Source organism: Dendrobium catenatum, unplaced genomic scaffold (genome assembly GCF_001605985.2).
Source record: "Dendrobium catenatum unplaced genomic scaffold, ASM160598v2 fragScaff_scaffold_1468, whole genome shotgun sequence".
NCBI classification, from domain to species: domain Eukaryota; kingdom Viridiplantae; phylum Streptophyta; class Magnoliopsida; order Asparagales; family Orchidaceae; genus Dendrobium; species Dendrobium catenatum.
This window is the reverse complement of record NW_021319930.1, coordinates 470,716-497,620: the sequence shown is the minus strand read 5'-3', so window position 1 is coordinate 497,620 and position 26,905 is coordinate 470,716. Positions and strand designations below refer to the sequence as shown.

Sequence of the window (26,905 nt, the reverse complement as noted above, 5' to 3'; positions counted from 1 at the left end):
TATTTCACTAGTGGGCTTTGGGAAGCTCTTATATGAATGTTTGTGCTCATAGCGATATGCATATTCCAAATTTCAACAATGTGAACAAACTCTAATGGTAATCTTTCTATAATTCATTAATTACATAGAGTTGTTGGAAAGTTCATGGTTCATTCAGAGATCGATATATCTATGCCATTCCCTTCAAATGTCATATCTACATATTCAATGAGAATGATGATAGCTATACTGAAAGGATATGAGTTGCTGGTGAGAAGTAATTTGCAATTGCTTGTTTCATTCAATCTTGTATTTAACATAAACCTTTAAAAGTAGTGCTTCATATCTATTAGTTCTTGTGTGGAGTTTATATGAATTTTGAAATGGAGAATGTTATTAAAAATGAAATTCTTTGAGATGGTTTATATATTTATATTCATTGCTTTTATTTAGGAATTAGTATTCACTCTTTTGTTTATGTTGGGAAGGAATATATGCATGTGTGAACAATGCTAGCTATGAGATATTGAGAGCTATCATATATATAAAAGTTTTGCAATCAAACAACATTTGTTAATTTTAATAATTATAAGAACCATATGCAATTTGATATTCTCGTACTTATGCATAGTTGAATGGTTGCATTTCCTCTATTATGTGTATATCAACATTAACAAAGCATCACATTTGTGATTTCTTGCAACACAATTTTGCAAAACTCTTCATACCATCCATGCATAATTTCATACTTCAATTTAAATGTACACATAACTTGATATGTTACAATTACTTGCTTATGTCATTCACTTACTTTTTTTTGTTACTTGCGAGGAACTTATCTTTTGCGCACGTGTTGGTTTGTGAGTCGTGATTTCCTAGGCCTCAGGAGAGGCCTCTTCATTTTGTTGCTCTCAGGTCAGGTATAATGTATGTAACTTATAAAGACCTCATCTATTGTTGTGATGAACAAGTTATACTTGCATAGACACTTTGGACCTATTTTTTATTTTCATCCAATGATGTATGGTAAGATGTGTTAAACATTGGTCATAGGTTAGTGCATTAACGAAGCCTTGGCCTTATTGGCTAAGTTTTGCCCTCTCTGTGAACATTAGAGACATTCATATGGTCGCCTAGGCTAATAATGTAGGTCACCTATTTATGCCATATAACATTATTTTTTTTACATGAAGCAGGCCTTGTTGAGATGTTTTCTTTGGATTTTAAAATACTTAAATAATTCTAAAAATCACATCTTTAATGATTTTGGGCTTTTAAATATTATTTTTATTAATATAATTAAGAATGTGAAACTAAAAAATATATATATAAAATCTGGGCTTTGGCATGTTAGGTTGATCTTTATATTTGTTTTATATTGTATGTCCCCTTATAGGTGATAGATTCAGCTCTATTATTTCAACCTAGTATAAAATCTATGTTTGAAGTTCATTTGCTACAAGTAATAAATAAAAAATATAAGAATTATTAAAATAAATTAATCGAACCAATTAATGGAATATCATTAATAAACTCCTAATCAATCCTAAAATGGGTAATGAATCAATTAAAATAGCAATCACATATCAAAAAATAATTACATAATAAACAAAATCAATTAAATAATAAGGTGATTATATATTGGGCAGCTCAAGCTTATTAAGTTAACTCCAAAGAGGATAAAATAAACCTCACATCCCTAATGTAAATAAAGATAATTGCCCCTTCACTTAAATAATTAGTTGATAAATCAATATTCAACCAATTAAATGAATCTAAATCTATAAGCTAAGTTAAATATAAATAAAAAAAAATGATTGTGGAATAACTCGGGTCTATAAGACAATTAAGTTAGGCTCAAGGATGGTGAAATAAACCTTATGGCATTGGTTTAACTAAGGCATTTTTTATTCAACCTAAATAATCACTAATAAGCTATTAATAAATTGAAGCTTTTATAACCTCTATTATATTCAATTTGGAGAATAAATATGTGTCAAACTCATAAGGCTTTAATGGTTTAAAAGATGTTTAATAAAATCTAATGTATAAATATTTTCTTTTATATCACATATTCCATTAATGAAGTTTATAGGTTGGACTATCTTGAGTTGCGAGGACTTGGCCTACGGGCCCATTATGAAAATGCCATGAATGGATATAGATTTTAAATCATAAACCTCATAAGAAGAAAAGAAAAAAAAATATTTTAAAAGTATTTTAAATATGACATATGTGGTGTTGGAGAAGCAAATGAGCTTCAAGTTAAACTCTAGTGTTTTGATTTATGTCAGATTTGTGTTTATCTCTGTGTCCTCTTCCTTAGTATATGTAAGGTACATAGGCTAGATTATCTTGAGATAAGAGGCTACGTGTCCTAAGGAGACTTTGGTCATCGTGCTGTTGTGACAATGCCACGTAACCTCACAAGTTAAGGGACAAAGGTCTAAAAATCTACACAAATTATGTTTGAACCTTGTTAAGCCATATAGGAATCATATTCCTATATTGTTTGAATCATATTCTAATCATATTTGAACCAAGCTAAATTATATTAGAACTTTGCTTGAACCTTATTCCAATTATATTATAACTTCTTCTAACATTGTTGGAACTTTATTCTAATCATATTTGAACCTTATTAAACTTTGTTTGAGCTAACACTGAATTTTTTCAAGTCATTTTAAAATTTTATTTGAATTTTGCTCAAAGTATGAATAAAATTGTAATTTTATTTGAGCAATAGTTGATCTGAATTTAAATAAATTATTTTTGTATGGGTGATGTGATGTCTAATGTGAGCTTAGACTGAGTTTTTTTTTTTTGTTTTGAACTCCATACTTAGTCTTTGCTTCTCCTCATCGGCTCACCATGCTTGGACCAAATTCTAGTTAGGGGGTGTCAATTTATGACACGACCCGAAATCTGACTTGAACCCGACTAGAAAATTCTTGTTTTGGGTTGACCCGTTTGACAAATGGATCAGATTCAGGTTTTATATTTTGATCCATTTGAAAAATTGGGTCGTGTCCGAGTCAGCCTCCTTACTCGAAATGGACCCCAAAAATACTTGCTGGCACCTCCCGCTCGTGTCTTGCCTACATCTCCAGTCCAAACCACTTAGACTGAGTTTTTTGTTTTGTTTTGTTTTGAAGCCCATACTTAGTCTATGATTCTCCTCATCGGCTCACCATGCTTGGACCTAATTCTTGTTAGGGGGTGTCAATTTATGACACGCCCTGAAACCTGACTTGAACCCGACTAGAAAATTCTTGTTTCGCGTTGACCCGTTTAACAAATGGATCAGATTCAGGTTTTATATTTTGATCCATTTGAAAAATTGGGTCGTGTCCAAGTCAGCCTCCTTACCCGAAATGGACCCAAAAAATACTCGTTGGCAACTCCCGCTCGTGTCCTGCCTACATCTCCAGTCCAAACCACGTCCCACCCACTTTTGCCCGCATTGCGTTCGTGTGACTGCATCAACCCGCATCACGTCCCGCTTGCTCCTGCCCGCATTGCGTCTTCATGAGTCCGTGACTGCATCCTGCCCCCAGCTGTGCTCCAGCTCGCACGCCGCACATGTCCTGATCTAGCTCGTAGTGCATGACCACGTCCAACCCACAACGCGTGACTACGTACAGCCTGGCCGCGCTCGCACTCGGGCTTGACCGCTCTTAATGTCACCTTCTCTACGGGTCCGCATGTCGAGGTGATCCAAATTTGGGGCAGGGTTAGGTATGTTTAGATTTCTGACCCATTTGTGCAATTGGGTCAAATTTGAGTTACACTCCAGGTAATAACTTCGGGTTAGACTTCTGTCCACCCCCTACTTCTACTTCTACTCCACCTTTTTGCCAGGTTGAGCCCATGGCGGATTCGGCGAAGCTCCAACTCTACTCATACTGGCGGAGCTCTTCCTCACATCGTGTCCGCATCGTACTGAATCTTAAAGGTCTCTAAAAACTAACAAGGATAAAAACCCTAAGTTGACAAGTTTCAACTGATGAGGCTTCTTTCTTCCCCTGTAGAATATCGCGTGCTTTGTTTTTGGATCGTCCCTAATTGCTTATTCCTCTGTTTGATAGGGTTGGAGTATGAGTACAAGCCCGTTAACCTTTTAAAGAATGAGCAGTCGACTCCTGGTCTGAAACAGACGTTTTTCTTGTTTTTCATCATGCATTATGTATCACAGACCTATCATTTATTTATTTCTGTAATTAGTTTTGCTATTGAATTGCAGAGTTTGCTAAGTTGAATCCACTTAAATACGTTCCGGTGCTGGTAGATGGGGATGCCGTGATAGCCGACTCTTTTGTGATTACATTGGTGAGTTCTTCCAAATATCAACATCTAGGCCAGTTTTGGTGCAAAAAATTTCATGGCTCTTGACTTTTGAGGCATGGCAGTAAAAATTTCGCGTCTGAGGTGAATACTGTTCTGCTTTCTTTTGTCTAGTATTTGGAAGACAAATATCCCGAGCATCCTCTCCTGCCCAAGGATCTGAAGAATAAAGCACTCAATCTTCAGGTAAACTGGGAATAACTGACTTTATAATGTCTATTCAGGTTGCTGTAGTTATGGGTTTGGTTTCCAAGTAATGGTTTTTGTTTTCAGTAAGGCAGTAGGTAATTTTCAATTGTTGGCAACTTGTCCAACATTTGGAAATTGGAGATGCCAATGCTCAGGGAAACAAAAATTTTAACGACTTGGTATTTGTATATTTGTTGTGTTCGGATGAGTTTCCGGAAAATTCCATCTTTAGCACAAGTCTTCTTTCTACACACAACAAAAAAATGTTGAACCTTCCTAAATGAATGATTAGGCGGGAAGACTCTGTTGCCTAAATCTGTGAATAAATTTGGAGGCAAGAGAAAGGACATAAATAAGCTCAATAGTTTTTTTAGAGTGTTAGATGGTGTTAAGACCTCTCTCATATTTATGGGCACTTGGATAAAGGATGGTTTTTAACTTGATAGAATATATGTTGGTTAAATATGTTAACTCATCTTTGATATTTGTATTGGATCAAAATGCCTCTTGATTCTTGAATGAGGGCATTTTTTTACTCTGGTCAATCAGAACTTAGATAACAGGGTCATGTCAATTTTGAGATTTACATTTCATTGTGAGCCATTATTCTTCGATAATGATGGATAGATTGATGGAGGCCTTAGATCTCAAGATTAATGATGTTGTAGATTTGAATCATACCATTAAATCTATTGATGCTTTGAGATTTGTGTTGATTGCTCTCTTGTGGTGGTATTCTTGTAGTTTGTCCCTATTTTACATTTTTGGTATTGTTGTTGGATGGTCCTTTGACCTACATTTGACCCTTGCATTTCTCTGGTATTTGAGGGAATTTCTGATGATGAGCTTCAAGTGTCTCATCAACAATGATTGGGATTTAATAAATTTAAGAAGTACATGATAGGATTGAGTACTGTCTCTTATTAGGCCAGAGAGAAATGGTCCTAGGTGATGACCCCTAATAAAAGCTCATGTAGGAACTTGGGTCAATTACTAAAATTTAGAAGGCTTTATAGGTGCAGCATTGGAGAAAATCCTAGGGTGATTCCCCCACTCTATTGACAGATAAAAATGATCCTTAATAATGCATTAGTTGGAAATGAGTTGGTTGGCAAAGAGCCATACCAATTCATTGAAGCCCCTTTTCAAGCGTCATAGGAGTGAGTATAACCTTGAACTTGCTTGCTTCTTTTATTATGGTTGGAAAGACTTGGCATTGAGTTGGGTCAATGGTTCGAGAGATTCACATGATTGTTCTAAAATGTTTGATGTGCTCATAGGGATCAATGGCCCTTAGTACGGAGCTATGATTGACATTTTCGAGAGATTCACATGATTGTTCTAAAATGTTTGATGTGCTCATAGGGATCGATGGCCCTTAGTACGGAGCTATGATTGACATTTTGAATCCATGTGGATTATTGTGATAGAGAATTTGATCAGTGAAGGGAGCTCTTTCATCTAAGTTTCATCATTAGGGGGATTATTCTTACTCTCTATGAATTCCTCTTCAAAAGGTCATTGGAGTTCTTGACAAATATGCTCATGATGGACTAGATTGACAGGAGGAGAATGTAGCATATGAACTTGCAGTTTTTGGGATATCTCTATGTTGGTTGAATGTTGTAGAGTGGATGGTCCTGTTGAAGTCCTGATGGGTTCGATAGCCTTGAATGTTGTTTGGAGGATGACCTCCATTATTTGTCTCATGATGATGATATCTTACCTTATCAATTCATGGATGAGACTCCATTAGGGGTGTTGTTGTTTAGCAACGTAATTCATGAAGCTAAATCATTTCATCCTATCCTTCTTTCTTGTATCAAACTCCATCCTCGAGGGAGTGACCATATTTTCCTGTAGATTCTGATATCTTCCCATGATTTTCATGGTGATATGAGCTTATTGAAGGATCTTGTTGTTTGGAATTTGAATATGGTACCCAACTTGGGAATTTGTTGAGAGGATTCATTTAGTGTTGTGCTTGCTTTCTTTTTGAGCTTTGATGATTGAAGATTTTTAGAAGATTAAAAATTGAGAATAATCGAACTTTCAATTATTATATGGGATGATTGATGATTTCATAAGGTGCATTCCAATTACCAAGCATAGGTATGTTTCCTATGATCATTCCCGAACTATTGCATGTTGAAAATAGTCTTGAATGCTGATTAAGTTTTTTTTGAAAGATATCATATCTAACACGCCTTGCTTCACGTATAGTATACACATACAACCAAAAATTGATGAGCTTGCTCTGAGGAATGATTCCCTGGGAAGATACATTGATGCCTAAGTTAGTGAATGAAATTAAAAGGCAAGTGAAAGGATTAAAAGCAACTCAGTAAAACTTTTTCGAAGTGTCAGGTGGTAAGATAATGCTTACCACTCCCTTGGGGTATTTATTGACATTTGAATGAAGGGTGTTTTAATATTTTGTGGAACATATGATGGATAAATGTGTCACCATCGGTTATATGATGGATAAATGTGTCACCATCGGTTTTAGATTTGTGACGGATTAAAATGACTTTTAATCAAGAGCATTTTGGTCCTTCGATCAATTAGAGGTTGGAACCATGCCATGTTGACTTTGAGATTTGTGTTAGACCAACATGCTCATAGTAATAATGGATGAATCCATACAGATATAGGCCTTAAGATAGTGTTTTTGGAGACATGAATCATACAATTAAGTCTATGTTAATTGGCTTTGAGATTATCACTAATGATGGTTTTAATTGGATTGTTAGATGCATGTTGAAACCCTAAGATCAGTATTTCCATAAGCTTGATTGTAGGGTTGACAAAAATCTTGATTTGATATGGCCATATATATCAATGGCGCAAAATGGACCGCGCCATGGCATACGATGTAGCGCGGTGCATTAAAATAGCGTGTTCTATTGTGCCAGGCATGGGTAATGACACATGGCGTAAGGTGCAAATGGCGCGCGCAACATGTTATAAATTTCAAATTATAAATTGTAATTAGTTTTTTTAAGATTTATTTATTAATATCACAATTAATTATTAACTAATTAATCATCAAACTAATAAAATATCAAAAAATAAAGGATTGAACTTTTTTGTAGGATTTAAGCTATCATTTTTCTATTTGGCGGGATATATATTAAATTATGCTTAAATTAATTGATGTAAGTTTCTGTAGGATTTAAAATTGTTATTTTTGTTGTTTGATAGGATAATTATGCTTAAATTTTGCTTTCATCAACCTATTGTTTACTATTTAATGGTATTTAATAGTAATAAATATATATTTTAATTATTTTATATATTTTAATTATTTTATATTATATGTCATGTTTAAAATAGCGCATGCCACGTCGTGAGCTATGCTCCATGGCTCCACGGGAAATTTTGTGCCTTACTATAAAATATATATATTGAGTTGATTGAACTTTAACAAAAGACTATCACAGTATGATTGATTTGAGAAGGCACAATCAAGGATTTAGAGCTGAAGTTCCAAATACATACATGTCTATTAGTGTAATGAGTTCATACTGTGAATGACTTAATCGTCAACCATCATTCTATGCAAGTTCATAAATCAATCATCCATCATGTACCATCATTCTATGCAAGTCCATAAATCAATCATCCGTCATGTACCACAAGAGACATGTCATCTGTTATTTTGTCCTAGTAATAGTCTTTTGTTATTTTTATGCTCTTATGTGTATCTTAATAATTCCCCCCACACATGAGAATCCTCCACATTATTCATCATGCCTCCTCAAATGGAAGCATTTCAACACCAGTGAGTGTAATGCACCAAAATACTAGTCAATCCTCAACGCTTCTGTAAGGGCATTTTGGCTTTTGAACTTTGCTCGACAATGCTAGAAACTACCGAGACCCAGCTATGGAGAGCTGTAAAAAGCATATTACACTTGATCCCAATTCCCGACTGAACCATTTGTACTATTACCACTTGTTAAGAGGGCAATATTAAGGATCCAAATTAAGTCTAAAACACTAATTAATTGACACAATCTACTTAAAATTTAAAGTTAATAGGTAAGTGCCATTACTTTCAACCTATGTTGCACCGATACGGATACCGCGACACGGATACGACACGATACGGATACGGGACACGTCAATTCTTAAAAATACAGGATACGAGTACGACACGGACACGTCATCATAATTTATAAATCATACATAAAAATTAAGAAACAATCAAAGCATAATATTTGAAATTACAAAAAAAAATGACAACAGCATCATTTGTAGCCTTGTAGATTATAATATCAAAATATAAGTAAGCATTAAATGTCTAGTACAACAACAAAAGCATAAACATAAATTATCTGGCACATAAAGTTTCAACTATTCAATAGAAGGAATGATATGATTAGCTTCTTCAGTGGTTTGTCTTTGAACTTCTATATCATCTTCAATAAATATCATAGCTTTTAATTCAGGCTCATTAAGTGAAAGATTAGTAATTTCTAATATTCTCATATCATCAAGACACTTAAATCCATCTCGGAAATGAGAGAGCTTTGCTCGCAGCCGCGGAAGTAAATACAGCGTTTGTTTTTCAACGAACACGTGTATCGGATATGGGTGTCCTTTTGAAATTAAATAGTATTTTAATTGGATACGTCTTTGGTGTATCCGACACGTATTAGTGGAGTATCGGAGGCGTATCCGTGTATCGGATACAGCACGCCTTCATAAATAGGTGTATCGGACTATCGGTGCAACATAGCTTTCAACATGGGATTATTTTCTCTTTCATGTGCAACTCAATACTCTCCCGAGAAAAGAGGCCATATTTGCTATCACTCCTCAAATAGTAGTTTTTTCATTACTATCAAGTATCATGCATCAAGAACTTATTCAACCATGTTGAACCTATGTGGGGGTTCCTTGTTGGATATTGCTCAGCTATGATTGAATCCACCAACATCCACGAGAGCAACTAAGCACTTGAACCACTTTATCCCTACTAAACCATCAACTTTGGTTTTTTTTCACTTTTGATGTGGGTTATTTCCATTCTTGCATATATTTTAACAATTATAACCAAAAATCTAGAATTCCAACAATGTGACAAACTTTTTTCTTTCTCAGGTAGCTAGTATTGTGGGGTCCAGCATTCAACCTCTTCACAACCTGGGTGTTTTGGTAAGCTTTTTATTGGGATAAATTTTGATGCTTGTTTGATTTGTTGTTCCCTGATGTAAATGGCTGCGGCGATGATGGAATGCAGAATTATATTGAGGGGAAACTTAATTCTAATGAGAAAGTTGCTTGGGCTCAGTATCACATCAATTATGGCTTTGAAGGTTAGTCTTTACCATAGAACATTATATATTTTCTCCAATGCACGACATGAATCATCTTCATTGTTGAGCATAATCCTGGCTTTTTTTGAAGGAAAAGTATTTTTATCATAAATTGCACTAGATAGTGAATGTACACACAATTAAATGACAGAAACTGACCTGCATCAGCTTTACTGTTCATGGATCAGAGATTTATTTTTCTATGATTACCTATGGAATTATGTGGTTTCCCTTTTTCTTTCTTTGATACCATTAGCAACCATTTTTTTAAACTAATTAATTAATTTATTTATTTTTTTATATAATGACAGATTTGATGTCACAAACAATCCTAAAAGATTTGCCAGTAAATATGTAATTGATTTCCAATGTTGGAGATCCTTAATGAATAGAACATGTGCTAAATTTTTCATTCAAAATTTGGTCATGCTAATGAGGAAACGTTATTCTAGATTTCATATTTTCCAATACTCCCTCTCAAGTTGGAGAGTACATATTTTCCATTTTGTACTTGCTTGTAATTTCTTGAGATCATGGAGTAGATATTTCTTTGATCATGAGAACAAATAGATCTCCCTTGTCTATTAGGAATATTGACATGGCCAACATTCATTTTTTCCGTTTATGAAATTCTATCCACCTTAATAAAGTTGATGTAAAATTTGTCATAACAGTGGAGTATTATAAGTCCTTAGCCATCAAGAATTATCTTCAGTTATAAAAGTTCACATACTCCTTAAACCATGGTTCTAAACTAAGCTTTCGTAGTGGAACATCCTACCCTCTTATTTCGTGCATCTCCATATGACAGGTTTTATTGTGACAAAGATACAATAACCTGTTGTGGATCTTCTATCTATAATAGATCCAACATAATCTTCATTTGTATAAATCTCTAGGCTAAGCTTTTGAGTTTTCTTGAACAAGTTTCATCTTATTGATTTGCTTTGAGATTGTGAAGAATCTTAAGGATAACTTGCAAGTGCTTCTCTATAGAATTATGGATGAATTGATATTGACATAATAAACTATATCCCCTTTAGTGTAGGATAGGTAAAATATTCTCCCATTCAGTCACTGATATCTTCCATTTCTACTTAACTAGCATTCTTTTTATTGACTTTAATATATGACAAGGTTCAATTTGCTTCCTATCAGCCTTATAACCAAGTATTTGCGTCTGTTATATGATCTAACAAATTTTCGTTGAGAAATAAAGATGCCTTCATTGGAAATTACAACTTTGATACCCAAGAAGTATTTAGGCCTTCCAAATTCTTTAATGTCAAAATCTTTGGCTAGGATTTTTCGAGGGAATCTCTTTCAGCTAGGTTATTTTCTATTACAAATATATGATTCATATGTGCACCAACATGAATGTGATTTCCCTTTTTGGTTGAATATTTTTGTATTTTTTCTCACTATCCTTATGTCATAACCTGGTTTAGTGTCTCGAATTAATGAGGTGGGAATAGACGGCTGATGAATATTGAATATTTCTTTAACTAACATCATTAATAACAAATAGTTTTCAAAATATTGAAGTGTCATTAAACTCCAAATTCATTTTAAGAAGAAATACTATGACTATTGCAATTAAATACCTCTGTATTGTAGTGGCACATATACAATACATATTTTCTCTTCTTTCACTCATTTAAATTTCTCAAGATGATATATATACATATGTTAAATGATATGAGTGAGTTATAACACAACTCAATAAGTGTATCATATTTCTAGTTTTTAGTAACAAAAATAAATATTAGAACAATATGCATGTTTATCTTAAGATAATAAAAAAGAACATAAAAAATTCTTTTGACAATTAATTCAATTTAGAAATGATATTACAATAGATTTTGGAGCATTAAGTATTAGTCCTATATAAATTATGTTTTTTTGTAAATATTATATTTGTCACATGAGAAGCCGTTTACTTTTCCAATATATGCTGTGGATATATTACACCTCTAACCAGTATTATAAGGTGGTGTACTCCATCAACCAACATGCACATGTAAGTATTTTTAGAAATCATTTTATTTGTATTCTTTATATCATTTCATATCATTATATTGTAAGCAATATATGACTTATAATATATGCTGAATTATAATAGAAAAAGTCTATGCCATCCAATTCAATATGGCCAATAATATTTATTTGAGATAATTCATAATAAATATGAACAACAACAAGTGGTTGAACATCAATTATAAATGATGCATCATGTTTAGAAGTAATGTCATTACCTTAAACTAGAAACATGAGCATTCACCTCGAATTTAGATGCCGAACTTTTTGCCATTTTGTCCTTATTTTGACTCTTTTATTGAATACCTAAGAGCATTAATGTGGATGGTCATGTTAATTACTACTATATCATGTATATCTCTTACTATTATAATTTGATATCGTTATCTAATGATATTAATCATTTTATTATTTTTTTATCAATGTGCATAAATCATAACTAATGCTTGTAAATTTTTTTAATTAGGTATATATAATTAGTTATTAGTTTATTAATTTATTTTTTAATTTTATTCTTATAAATATATCTTTAAAGAAAGAAGCTCTTGTTGATTAATTTAATGATTACTTATTAGTTTCCATTTAATTGTTTTTTTTTTTATAAATTTAAATTCTCCTCTCTTACACAAACTAATAATCTAAAATTTTGACATAACTTTGCCATCTAATGTTCCTATTTTAGTTCAAATCTACATAAATAATTAATTACGTTGCTCTTTTAAATTTCTTTTAACATAGAATTTACAATTATTTTTAAATAAAATCTCCTAATGTCTGAATATAAATTATTCTTAAAATAATATTTTAATAAAAAGTAATTACATATATTTATCTTAACAATTTTTTTTTTAAAATTGCTCGGGTGCAGCACAAGCCTAAGCATCAATTTGTACCAATTGCTAGCCATCAAAGGCTCAATTATCAACACTAGGTCGTTTAGATTTGATCAACATATATTACCAATTGTGTCCATAGTATCCCAATGAAGCTGAAATGTTTACCAAATTGTCTCAATAAAACCAAATTTAACGAAGATGCTTAAGGAAGTTGGCTTAAAGATGTGATGACTTCAATAATAAATGATCCAAATAAGTTCCAATGAACAGAGAAGATCTTAGCTCACCTCAAGCAAGTTTTGGATGATAACAGATTCCTTATTAGCTTCTCTTTTTACTCGATTTGTGGAATATGGAACTACTCATCGAGGGCAAGAGATTTAACGAGAAAACTTTTAGTTTTAGAAGGTGAGGGATGAGGTTCATATGAAGAAAGAAGGAAGAAAGATAAGTAAAGCAGAGTCGCGGATCGATAGGCTCTCTATTGTTGCCTTTGTTCTCTCTCTCTCTCTCTCTCTCTCTCTCTCTCTCTCTCTCGGTGACCATTGTCTCCCTTTCTCAATTAATTAATCCGCTGGCCTCTCTTGATCTCACTCTCCACTTTTCCCTCTTATCTCTTGCTACTTGGGTCAAAAAAACATTTCATCTTCGTCTCCTTGTGTTGTCAGAATCAATGTAGTTGATCAGTCAAACTGCAGTAGTCAGTTCAAATTTTTTTTAGGATATTACACCTTAATATATTTAGAAAAAAAGCAACCAAGCATGCTCTTAATCTGTTGTTGTTCGCATTGTCCTTCATCAAAAAGGCAATTGAAAATAGTTCATTCATACATATAGGCTTTATGTATTTTTGGGATAGTATATATCATTGTGTTGACGAAGGTGTTGACGTGTGTAGTATCTAGCCAATTTGAGCCTGATCGGGCTCAATCAACGATCGAGCATCATCAAACACAAATTAACCCAAATCCGACCTTAATTTAACCAATTTAACCTTAATTAAGTTCAATTAAAGTCAAATAGATCAAAATTGACCCAAATCGGTCCAAATCGAACCTAAATCAACCTTGTCGAGCCTTGTCTAACTAAATTTGATGCAATTCGCCCCCCATTAGAGTCTAATTTCGCAAGTTGGCTTGATCAAACTTGATCATACCCGAATTGACCCAAATCGATTCAAATTAGGTCCGATTCTAACCCAATTCTAGCCCAATTGAACCAATTCAGGTTCAATTCAATCCCAAATAGGTTAAATTGACTTTTTGGTCATTTCTAATCATTTCTCCAAATCAGAAAATTAGATCTAAGGGCTAGAATTCAAAGATCGACTGCTGTCTTTTCCCTCTGATTTCTACGGCAGAAGATCATGATAGCGCAAAAGATTGCATCGAATGGAGCAGTCCTCATATCCTGTATGGGAAGAGCGGGAGTGAGTATAGGGAGCAGAATCAGATCTCATTTTGGAGGGAGCTATTTTCGTTTGTTTAGGGACGAATGAAACTGAGGCACAAAGAGCTTGGCGAGTGTGGGTCTTCTTCCTGCTCGATTTGTTTGTCCAGCCGAGAACTGCTGAAGGACCAGGAGTTTGGTTGTGCCCCTACATGCGCGAAATTGAGGAAGAGTGAGAGGTGGAGCAAGAGTTGGGGCGAGCTTTTTCCATGCACAAATTTGGGCTCAGCTGTTGATTCGAACGAATTTGACCGACTGTCTTCTTCCATTGGCCTTGTCAAAGCAGCAGTTATTGTTGTCTTCCCAAAATCTGAGGGCAGGAAGTGTTGATACAACCTTGCTTTCCTATAAGAAAGTTCTCCAAGAAAGGTAGAGGGTTCTTCTTCCTCTTTCCTCAACTCTGGCAACTTCTTCACGACGAAATCGACTTCCTGGAACTTTCAAACATGGAGAGAGCAGTCCGTAGCATTTTGGACAACAGATTTCACCTTCCTTTCCTCCGCTTTCTCACCTTTGCAAGGTGAGTGGATAGTGGGCTGCACTATGACTAATTTAGTGAAACCTAGGTCTCTAAGCCTCTTGATGTGTGTTTGATGTTCCAAATGCCTTAGGTTCCTAGAAACCCTATGTTTTCCAAAACCTAAAATAAATCTCTAATTGCTGTCCTCTCCGCAAAACAGTGGAAATCCGTCTATTTCCACTTGTTTGCTCTCATGTGAGAGCCTAAGAAGGATAAGAAGGATACCAATGCGCGTATGTTTGTTGGATCAGTATTTGGCAACTTCCAATCCGGCCATTCGCCATTGACAATTATGGTTGGAATTTAAGCCCTAACATTCTAAATTAAAATATATTCATCATCCATTAAGTTTGTGTCATAGTTCTGGGTAGTCAATGATTCAAGTTGGTGGCCAAAAAATTCAGAAAAAGTGCAGTGATTGGTTTATGATATGTTAATTGGATTCAAGAAAACACAATAGAAAGTTGATACAAAAAATTCCGATTTTTAGAAAAATTTGAAAGTTTGAGGATTAAGTAAAAGCAAAAATGGAAGACAGACTGATTTTCAAATTTGCTGATAACTTGCCGTTTCCATTTGATAGTCCCACTTTGTTCCTGGGGACACGATAAAACTTGGGCAAGGTTTTGAGGATATGGAGGTTCTTTTACAAGGCCAAACACCCTATGAAGCAAAGGCCTTGGAAAACCAACCTTCATATGAAAAGAAGGTTTTAGAAATTAATTTGCCTGTTAGGGATAGGTCACCTACTTAGAGCAGTAGAAAGAGGGTGGCTTAGGTGTCTCTAAAAGCCTTAGCCTTTCGACTTTATGTCTTCAACAGGTTGACATTCCCTAAGATCCTAAAGTCAGATGGAAGGCATATAGCTTTGACTCTACTCTTACCCAAGAAAAGGTTGGTTGATCCACATCATAAGGCAGTCCAGCCTTTGGTAATTGTCCCAAGTCATCCAAACTCTAAGAGGTTGTTCTAGTCTAGTTAGTATGAGGAAGGGGACATTTCGACCTATATTCTAACTAAATCTCAATGGAAATAAAAATGGAAGACTTAGAAGAGGTTGGAGAAAGAAGAATGGGTTGAGTTGGAGGTTGAGATGACGAGTCTCTCTCCTTTTGCTAAGGGTAGTAGATTTTACTCTCTTTCTGTGTCTAGGGGTGAGGAAGATGTTGAAAAAATGACCGCATCACCCCCTTGACCCTTAGTTCAGACTTTCAAAAGCACACTTGAAGAAAGGAAAAAAATAGTGGGAGAAGAACATAAGAAGGATTTTTTAAAGGATAGCTGATCACCTCTATACAACAAAGGAAGGGGAAATCAAAACCAAGATTTGTAAGTGTATTGTGGACATAATTCTGAGGGAGGATAGAGACCCTGATGATAGCAAATTGATTGTTCAACCATTAAAGAGAGACACGTAGATTTTCCTGGCAGATCTAATACATCTACTCTCCTAACGGGTCATCGGAAGGCCGCCATTTTATATGACCAAACCATCTAAGACGACTCTCTCTAATCTTATCTTTCACTGAAGTTGCCCCAACCTTTTCACGTATATGCTCATTTTGTATCCTGTCTCTAAGATTAAAGTCATGTATCCATCTGAGCATCAACATCTTTGCAACACTTAACTTAATATTATGCTTCTTCTTAATTGCCAACATTCTGCACCATAAAGCATTGTAGGTTTCACCACCATCTATAAAATTTTTCCTTAAATTTGAGGGGGATTTTTCTATCACACAATAAGCCCGATGCATTCCTCCACTTCAACCATCCAACTTAAATTTTATTAATAATATCCCCATCTATTTCGCTATCACTCTGAACAACAGACCCAAGATATCTAAGACGTGTACTCTTATTAATGACTCGATCGCTCAAAGTCACAATCCACCCATTAGATCTATTACTACTAAAATTACACTCCTTTCGATTTTAGATATACTCAAAGGTTGACCTCCATAATTCAAGTATACCTTCAACTCCCTCTTTAGTTTTATCGACAAAAAGAATATCATCAGCAAAAAGCATACACTAGGGTACAACCTCTTGAAAATGTCTTGTGAGAGCATCCATAACTAAAGCAAACAGATATGGGCTTAAGGATGATCCTTGATGTAATCCAACTGAAATAGGAAAATACTTGGTCAAACCACCTTATATTTGAACACAAATAACAACTCCTAAATATATACCCTTAATGACTTGAATATAAGTATCATTAACCCATTTCTTTTCTAGAACTGTCCATAGCACTTCTCTTGGAACTTTATTATATGTTTTCTCTAAATCAATAAATATCATATGTAGATCCTCATTATTCTCTCTATACTTATTCATCAAACCTCTCAATAAATATATTGCTTCCATAATAGACCTGTCAGACATGAATTCAAATTGATTTTGAGAAATATTAGTATAACGTCATAAGCTATGCTCTATAACTCTCCCCCATAGTTTTAAAGTATGACACATTAACTTAATTTGTTTATAATTCGCACACTCTAATGCATCACCTTTATTTTTAAAAATAGAAATCAACACATTCTCCACTCATCTGACATCTTTTTACTCTTCAAAATAATATTAAAAAGTTTAGTTAGCAAAAAATTCTTTCATCTTTGTGGGCTCTGAAAATTTGGACTCGGCCTCCGCTCGCGTTTGCTTTTCTTTGTTCGGGGGGAGTTTTAATGGAATTAAGTTTCAGGGTAAATTTTGGAAGGCAAATGGGTTTGTAGATAAGACACTACCCAGAGATTTCACCCTCGTTTTGCGAGGACTTTATGATCTGAGTTAGGCGCAAGCCCCTATAGTTAAGTACCCCTCCCGATCACGAGAGAGAACTTTCGATTAAGGCTAGTCGTCAATCAGATACGTATAGATACGTGTTATCTGGCATATAGTAGCAATAATGGGCATGAAATTGGAAATGAGAAGATTTTATATTTAAAATTGGAAATTTCACCATCTTTCACTTAGAGCAGATGGCAGGGGAATGGATGATGGGCCCGATCAAGATCCCATGATTCCGTCATCCTGGGCCATCGTGGTCCCTGGTCTACTTAGTCAGAGGAGGTAGTCGACCCAACCTGACAGAAGGATCCTTGTCGGCAGCCATGGGTTGCTTCGTCCAAGGGGACCTTGTAGACCTGGGGGGAATGCTTGTCTAAGGGGACAAATTTAAATCCACCTTAGCTAACAGAGGGCTTTGTGCCCTATCGATCATATCCTATTGATTCATTTCTTAAGGATTTGATGCCACTAAGGAACGAACTAGCTCTGGCCATAACCGGTATTTCGTGGTGCCATTTGGCGGTTAAACCACTCGATTCAGAGGGCCCCGGATCATAACCGTTTATCCTACGGTGCCATTTGACGGCAAAATCGCTGATCAAAGGGCACGTACCACGTCCTTAATGACAGTAGACTATTTGAGAATAGATCATAGTGATATTTTAGACTAGGCAATCGGCTCTATTTGAGCTGAAGTAGTTTAAATTTGTCCACCTCGACAAACTGTTGCGGAGGGTGGATGAATTTTGCTTTAAGTGATTTGATGGGTTGAATTTTGATTTTAAATATTTTTGAATTTTTATGGGTATTTGGGATGGAGCTCGGAACGCATTTAAAATTATTTGTGGGCCCCTCCGGTTGAGAATTTCGTTCAACACGGCCATCATCGGGGTGATGTTAAAGTCACTTATATTTTTATAGGAATTTGAATTTTGTGGAAGTTTGAAGGCATTTGAAGTGGCATTTGAAAATATTTGTGAACCCCTCTGGTTGAAATCATTGTTCAACACAACCATCATCGGGGTGTTTGGGGGCATTTTCATTTGAAAATATTTGCATTTTGTGAATGAACCTTATTGAATCCGTCGAGTTATCGACAGATGATCAGATTTCGTAGGCTTTATGCCTTTATTAGTGAATTCTCTTGATTATAGGCCTTGAAGACCTAATATGAATGTATTAAAATAAATATATCAGTCGCCACAACCGTATATTTATTTAATGGTTCGAACCCTTTCAACTCCTATTGATCCGTATAGAAGGATCGGGTTCGAACTTGAATTCACTTATTGACACGCGCAACATCTCTAGCGTCACGTGTGTACCAATAACACGCTCGTTGGGGCCCATGCGGGTCGTGATTGTATTTACCCATTTGGTGTACGTATGTGCATGCATATTACGGTGCATGTATGGGGGTATTTTGGAATATTTGTAAATGCCTTCTGTCTTCTTGCAAGGATGTTGCAGATCCGGTGGCGTGGCGTAGCAGCTTATAGATTGTGTTGTTCACTGCCTTGTACAGGTAGACTGACGTGCACTACTTGCATGATTTACGCAGGTATATTGCAGTGCACTAACTAATCTCATGCTTTTATTTATAAGTGCTTGCATTTGCTGCAGTTCTCTTGCATTTTGCTTGTGATCTTTGATCTTCTCGGTTGTCCTTATCAATTCTGTCGCTTGTAAGCTTGGGTACACTTATTTGCATCTCGATGTTGATTGTAGGGCGTCACTGCATTCGTCACTGACCTTCTCATGCACACTAGTCAGTGGGTAGCTCATTATATGTATCACGAATATGTTGACTAATATATTCATCACATGCATCATGTCCCCTTTTTGATAAGTGGATTATCATACTCCTTCAATAAGTGGATCGTCATACTTATCGTAGATATATCATTCTTGTTCTTTTAATCATAAGCGAGTTGTAGGTGTACCGTCGTTTACATCATATGTTCATTACAAGTCTTCTACACATAAACGTAGGCAAGTCTTGTGATGTCATTTATAAGCTTCTTGTAGAATATCGATATACTCATTGCATGGACATCCTTGCATTTATCACATGTTGCATTTGTGTGTTTTCTTGCAAATAGCATGTAGTGCGTATGATGGGTTTCCTACAATCCTGTAGACATTTGCATTTTGTTGCATATCATCTGCTCTCATTTGTGGGAAGCTAGCATACTTGATTGATGTTGGACAATTGTTGGAAGCTATCATATTTACCATGTGTTATCTCTCCTACTCGCATATATTCAATGAATTTACTTGCGAGCTGATATTGCTTGGGCAGGGATCATCACATTTACAGCTTATATGTAGTTGTCGCTCACAAATGCATCACTACACCGATCATAGACACATCATTGCATGCCTTTGGAATTCCTTCATTTGATTGTTGACATGCTCTCGAGTGCATTTGAATAATTAAAATCATCCCTCGATTTTAACATCTTTATTTTCGTTCAAATATTTATCATATTGGAATTCAATTTCTTGCAACTTAATTCAAATTTTAATTTAGTTCTTTGATGTTCAAATCAAGTCCAAAAGTTCCATGTGTTCAAGTTCTAGTTTGACTTATGCTCTTTGTAGTTCCCTTCTGAATTCAAGTCCAATTCCTTTGTAATCAAAATACAAACTCTTTGCTTGAGTTCAATTCCAGTTCATGTTCAATGTCCAGGCATAGTCTTGTCCACATGAATTTGAGTCAAAATTGCCCAAATCATATTCATTTAAAATTCAAATCAAGTTCAAGTTTGAATTCATTTAGGTCCAAATCATATTTATCTTCAAGTTCTTTGCTTAGCTTGTTTAAGTTCAAGTTCACAAGTCATGCTGTCATTTAAGTTCAATCAGGTCCACATGCAGTCTTATGTTCACCCGAAATTTCGGCAGCCTCCCGACGTCTCTCCCGTTTAGGGGAAAAACTATGGAAAACTTGGCATTCCCACCACGCTAAGAAAAGTGTGTATGGTAGGTGTCCTCGGATGAGGACACCGTGGCCGTATTTTTTCGTCCCCCACCACGCTAAGAAAAACATGTTTGGGTCTTCGGTACTTGTTGCAAAAGAAAAGCAATTGTTTCCCCGCAAGCGGGTACTTATGAGTATCCCCACTTTGTCCTACGCATCGCATCGGTTTCTTATCCCACCACGCTAAGAACAGCGTGCATAGGCAATTTTCTGGTGCGCCACGAACTCCGAAGAAGGGATTTTAGGTGATCACCCAATTCGTCGAGAGCGCTGCGACGAACTTCCTCCCACCACGCTAAGAAAAACGTGTATAGGTGGTCTTTTTATCGCCTTGCAAGCATCGAAAGCAGGTTCTCAAAGTTTTAGGGTTTAGGAATTATACCTTTGCATGTGAACCGGTGGCGGCGGTATTGGTAGCACGAGGATCAAGGCAAGAGAGGCAATTCTCTTTAATTAATTACAATTAGCCATGACTAATTATAGTCAATTATAATTAATTCTGATTAATAATAATTAACAATATTTAATTATAATTAATATCAATTAATTATAGTTAATCATAATTAAATATAATTAATAATAATTAGACATGATTGATAATAACTAATAAATAATTATGATTAAATATATTTACTAATAACTAATAATAATGAATTATTATTTAGACTTAAATGGGGGGTTCGGGCTTCGTGAGATCGGGGTCAGGCAGAGAGGAAGGGCGGCAGTGGAGTCCAGGCCTTGGAGTCGTCGGCTCGAGTAAAGGAGGCGACGAGAGGAGGAAGGCAAGGTTTAAGCTTCGGTTAGGTTAGAGAAAAGTCCTCACTCTCTTTCTCGCCCTATCTATCTCTGTGGATTGAAGGGTTCGGGAGTGGGATTGACGTCGGGAGTGGGACTTGAAGCAGGCGGAAAGACCGACTATATGTAAGGGTTTGGATTCGATTTTTTTCCGCAGGAGGTCGATGAGGAGGTTTCAGCTTCGAGAAATGGAGAGGAGGTCGGGAGGTGTTAGCAGAGTCGAAAACAGGGAAGGTTGCGGGATCTGCCGAGAAGAGATGGAAGATTCACATGTGTGGGGATGGCTTGGTAGAAGCAGAAGAAGGAAATGAGCGGTGGTTTCATTTCCTTTTATCGACAAGAGCAGCGATAGAAACAAGATGATCTCGCAGGATATCCGGACTGGTTCGGCACCGTTTGCAGAGAATGGTCCTGTAGCAAGTGGCGGGATTTCTGCAGGATTTGTGCAAGGTATTTTCCTTTTTCCTTCTTTTTTTTGGTATAACAAGGGTCAACAATCTCCTAAGCATTTCCACACCTCTATTGGAATATCATCAGATCCAACCGCTTTTCACACTTCATTTTCTTTAAAGCCTCTCTAACTTCGGTTTTACTAATACGCCGATAAAAATAAAAATCTTTATTTTTATTTCGGATGCTAAAGTCAATCGTATTCTCACAATTTTCATTAAAAAATTTGCAAAATATGTCATCCACATTCGTTGAATATCCTCTTCTAATAAAAATGCTTTTTGATATTTATCCTTAATGTACTGTGCTTGAACTAAGTTCTTACTAATATTTCTTTATTTGACTAACTTATACATATATCTTTTGCCCACCTTAGTATCTAATCTATTATATAAATCATTAAGAGCTAAAATTGTTGCATTGCATATTATTTTTTTAGACTTCTTACGGACTACTTTATATCTTTCCCAATTATCAATATTGTTACGTCTAAACTAATTTTTATAATAAATCTTTTTATTTTTTATCCTTTCTTGAACATTTTGATTCCACCATCAACTATTTTTATTATTAGGAGCTTTTCCCATTGATACTCCGACAATATCTTTTGCAATATTCTTAATTTCAGTAGTTATTTTTCTCACATAATATTAGCTTCCTCATACACAGACAAAAATCTTAAGATTTAAAATTTTATTCTCCAAATAGTTTTTATTAATATTCTTTAAAGTCCAAAATTAATAATAACATTTTACATTATTTTTTATATTATGCCTCTTCATCTCAAAGTACAAAACTAATAAGTAATATTGGGTAGATAAATATTTCTCAAAATAACTTTACAATCATTGCAATCTAAATGATCTATTTTTCTTATAAGAAAATAATCTGAGTTTTATTATATCCATTCTAATAAGTGATGAGATGCTCATCTCTTTTCTTAAATAAGATATTAGCAATTATAAAATGATAAGCTATAAAAATCTAATATGGTCCTACCACCTTCATTAGTCGCTCTAAATCCATAGGCATGATGAATGCTTTTAAAATTATCTACCTCTCTACCAACATGTCCATTTAAATTTCTTCAAATAAAAATTCTTTCTTCAGGAGGTATCTTTTGTATTAATTCTTTTAAGTCATTCTAAAATTTTAATTTTAAACATATATCCAAACCAACTTAAGTAGCATAAATACTTGTAATATTATTAATTTTATCAACAACAACAATCTTTAAAGCTATAATTCTATTTCCAATTCTATTAATTTTTACAACATTATTCTTCAAACTCTTATTTATAATCACGTCTATATCATTTCTATCTATTACGAACAACTCTTACCAGAATACCGTAATTTAAATCCTAAACTATCAATCTCCTTATCCTTCTCTCCAATTCATTTAGTTTCTTGAATGCATAGAATATTTATCTTCATATTATTAATTAATTCTATTAAATTGTCTTTATGGGAACTTAAATTTCAAGTTATTATCCTATTTTTAGTTTCATGGACTAGCCTCTTTTCCCACATTTGCCCATGATGTGGGAACTCTTGCCTATTTAACACTACACCCGGGCGCAACACCTGTGCAGCGACTTTTGCGCACTTCTCGCTGTATTCATGCCCTATAGTGCGTCGCTTCCAGGAAATGCTCTATCATTAACACAATGTATTAAAGAATTCATGTCATTATTATTCGACAAGATGCTGGCTGTCGACCATTTAATGTAACTCTATACTTCTTATCCAAGACTTAGGACTTAGCAACGACAATCTTTCATCATAGAATAGCAAAAAAAAAAAAAAAGGAGTCATGAAGATGACTCCAAATGTTCATGAATATAACATGATAATATTGTTATATTTAGTGTTTGTGGGATACTGTATGACTATAACATGTTACTTGGCTGTTTAAACCTTGATTTTTTTTACTAGCTTAATCCCAGAACTTCGGATCTTATTTTTTTAAGTTGGAAGTTCCAAGCTTATTTTCTTTAAGTTGGGCCTAGATTTATGTTTGACGCCTAATCTAGTGATAGGTATGACAGTCTTGTTTGACTTGCCTGTTTCTGTGGCTTTGGCAGCACTTACAAAGTCATTGATTAACTAGCTTGCGATATAAGTTCTGGAAGCACCATGTTTTGCTACTTGGCATATGCAACAAATCATTAATTTAAACTTAATGGTCATAGTGACTCAAGCCAAGGCTGTCAAATGATCTACTCAGTTTAGATGCTAGGAAGTCATGGATTTTGGAAATAAAATAATGGATCAAGTTTAGACTCTTGCTTACTGAGTAATTGCAGTGCTCTGTGTTGGTTTGGTTCATGAAGTTGTTGGCACCTCATTCTTTAAAGAAACAAATCTTGTTCTCATTAGCATGTCCTTCATGACCTCTTTCTGACGCTTTTATTTTTTGCATTTTCCTTTTCCTAATGTCTTGTGAACTAGCCCTTGAGAAATTGTTAAAAGATGTTGCCGGAAAGTTTGCCACAAGTGATGAAGCCCAACTGGTATGTCTGCCAACATTGTCATTCTGCCAATTCAGGTTTTCATATAGTTTCTTTTCCGCATCTATGTAGACACATAAACACAACATGAAGCATGTATACAGGATTTTAAAAATTTCTAAGATCATTTGATTATCAATTGAGTGATCAAATTTCCTAAAAGATAATTTTGATCGCATGCTAGATAATTGTGGTTTTAAAATGTAGAGACTTTTAAATAGCTTGGAATTAAATATATGAGTTATTGATGATATATAGCATATGTTTATAAGTTCTAGCTTTATAAATATTGAAAAGATGATAATGTTTCAAAGCCTACATAAAGATAGTAGCTAATTACTTATTTTTCTGGTTCTTATTACTGTTCATCCTTTTCATCTTCACTTGTCCTATTTTAGGTTTTCCTTTGCTATGATTTTATTTTCTAGTTTAGGGTTCTAACTTCAGAAAAAAACCCTTTCAGCCCCGTTTCTAGTTTATTACTGTTCATCATTTTGTATGCTTTATAGTGATCGTTGTTGCTGCAGTTTCAACTCGACACGAGAAAATAATCTTAGTTTTTCAGTGGATGTCTTAATAGGAACAAGTGGCCTGGATACCTTAAAAGCTAACAAAATTCAACATTACCATGCAGGCTGATGCATTTCTAGCTCCTCAGATCCTTACAGCATCAAGGTTCGAGATTGACATGGTTATTCCGATTGCTTAACCCTGTGTCAATTCAAATTTTCTTTGTCGAGTATTATTCTATTATTCCTAAACTATTTGAATTCCAATTTATATTTTCTCAATTGAGAAAAAAATTCAAAAGATGTGTCAAATTTAATTCTAAAGTGTCACATTTCTTCAATTTAGGCTTCGTTTGGGACAACTTTCGTACTGCTTTTTAAAACAGCTTTCTAGTACAAAAATTTCAAATTTAAGAAACTTTGGTACTAAAAAGTTGTTTTAAAAAGAAAGAAGAAAGCCGTCCCAAGGCTTCGTTTAGGACAGCTTTTTTACTGCTTCTTAAAGTAGCTTTTTCTAGCTCAAAAGTTTTGATTTTTGTACTAAAAAGCTGCTTTAAGAAGCAGTAAGAAAATCATCCCAAACGAAGCCATAGTCTCTCAATCATACAAAGTTAGTCCCAACTGGTTGCTCCCATAGAAATTGATGGGAATTTAGATTCAAAATTGATCCTAATTTAGTCCCGAGGATTCTTTGAGATCAATTTTGTATAGTTGGTGGATTAAATTAAAAAAAATGTGATACTGCCGGGTTATATTGTCCACATAAGAATAATTGGGAAATTATTTTGAACTTTTTCTCTTTCTCAAATACGCGCAACTATAACCATATGCTCGGGTTTTATTCTTTTATGTTTGTGCAATTAGCTGCTCCTGATGCTCGTTTTTCCTTGCTTTTCAGGGTCGCTACCCAACACTCGCCAGGCTCAAGGAAGCTTATGATGAGCATCCTGCTTTCATTGCTGCTCTTCCGACAAACCAACCGGATGCACCTACGTCATCTTAGGTAGACGGCGAGTTCTCTGCTGTAAACGAAACTTCTGTGTTCCATATTTTTTCTTGTTGTGCGTTTTGTGATCACTATAATTAAAGGTTCTTCAACTTTTCTTTGTTTGGAGGATTATCATTTGTCCATGATTTTGTAGCTCATATGATAAGGGTTTGTCTAGGGTTGTAATTCAAGCTAATTTGTGAGTTAGTTTGGGTTTGGCTTAATGAATAGATCATGAGCTGAGCTCGACAAGCTAAGCTTGAGCTAGCACCAACTTGACTTGGTAGCTCGTGAACTGGCTCATTTGAAAAATATTAATATAATATAGAATTAAGATGCAATGATTTGAATGTTCAAACCTTCCAGGTTTTTATGTTTTTTCCATTACCTGAAGTAGGTTCTTTGTTAGTCAAAATTAAGGCATTGACATGGGAGATATCTATTATTAGAAATATAGGATAGGTATATTTGGATATGATACTATAATATTATGTTTTAAAAATAATAATAATAATAATAATAATAATAATAATAATAATAATAATAATAATAATAATAATAATAATAATAAGATTTTGTTTTGGAAAATTTTCAATATGTTTTCTTAAACAACTTTTTTTTTTTTTTTTTTTAAGTATAAAAATTTTATATATAAAAAAAGAGATGTGCAATACACTGAAGGCATCTTGACCAATGTGATTGCAAATAGAATGATAAAATTTGATTTATGAGGAGAGATTATTCTGTGCAATTCTGAATGCATTTGGAGGTCAATTTGGACGTGCACAATCATCCAGTGCATTGGTGGCGTGTCCGTATTGACCTCCGGAAATGTCCGGACACATGCACATAATATTTTTTCCTTATTGAGAGCCATGTTGCAAATCATATCGTCTCAAAAAAATTCCAGAATTGATGAAAGGGTAACATAAAGCTCGCTAATAAGATTTTTTATCTAAAGAATTTCAGGTTGTGATTGACATTTTGGCCCTTTAGTTAAGAATCGTGCAACTGTTTTATCTTTTGACTTTTGAGAACACTAGGGTTTTGTTTGCCGACGACTTTTTTGTTGCTTCTTGAAGCAGTTTTTTAATAACAAAAAATTTAGGCTTCGTTTGGGACGGCTTTTTTATTGCTTTCTAAAACGGAGTTTTAGTACAAATTTTTTATTTTTGTACTAAAACTCCGTTTTAGAA

General features: G+C 34.7%; 1 protein-coding gene across 3 annotated transcripts; it reads left to right on the top strand.

Annotated features, from left to right (window-relative positions):
• Positions 1–3,775: 3,775 nt before the first annotated feature.
• LOC110109966 (glutathione S-transferase 2) lies at positions 3,776–26,048 on the top strand. 3 transcript variants are annotated; one of them, XM_020841208.2, is made up of 9 exons: positions 3,776–3,934; positions 4,068–4,124; positions 4,223–4,308; positions 4,438–4,509; positions 9,622–9,675; positions 9,761–9,836; positions 24,154–24,215; positions 24,847–24,903; positions 25,620–26,048. In XM_020841208.2, exons 1-9 carry the CDS (start codon positions 3,850–3,852, stop codon positions 25,722–25,724), a joined length of 654 nt encoding a protein of 217 aa, XP_020696867.1. In that variant the 5' UTR covers positions 3,776–3,849; the 3' UTR covers positions 25,725–26,048. The 3 variants fall into 3 exon arrangements, with proteins under 3 accessions (XP_020696867.1, XP_028556012.1, XP_028556011.1); XM_028700179.1 differs by having other exon boundaries at positions 3,783–3,934; positions 4,011–4,124; positions 24,847–24,887; XM_028700178.1 differs by having other exon boundaries at positions 3,787–3,934; positions 4,011–4,124.
• Positions 26,049–26,905: the final 857 nt, after the last annotated feature.

Coding starts and splice junctions, on each gene's coding strand:
- LOC110109966 (XM_028700178.1), top strand. CDS start 3,850: ATGGCGGATTCGGCGAAGCTCCAACTCTACTCATACTGGCGGAGCTCT. Junction 3,935..4,010: donor CATCGTACTGAATCTTAAAG/GTCTCTAAAAAC, acceptor CTTCCCCTGTAG/AATATCGCGTGCTTTGTTTT. Junction 9,676..9,760: donor TTCACAACCTGGGTGTTTTG/GTAAGCTTTTTA, acceptor GATGGAATGCAG/AATTATATTGAGGGGAAACT.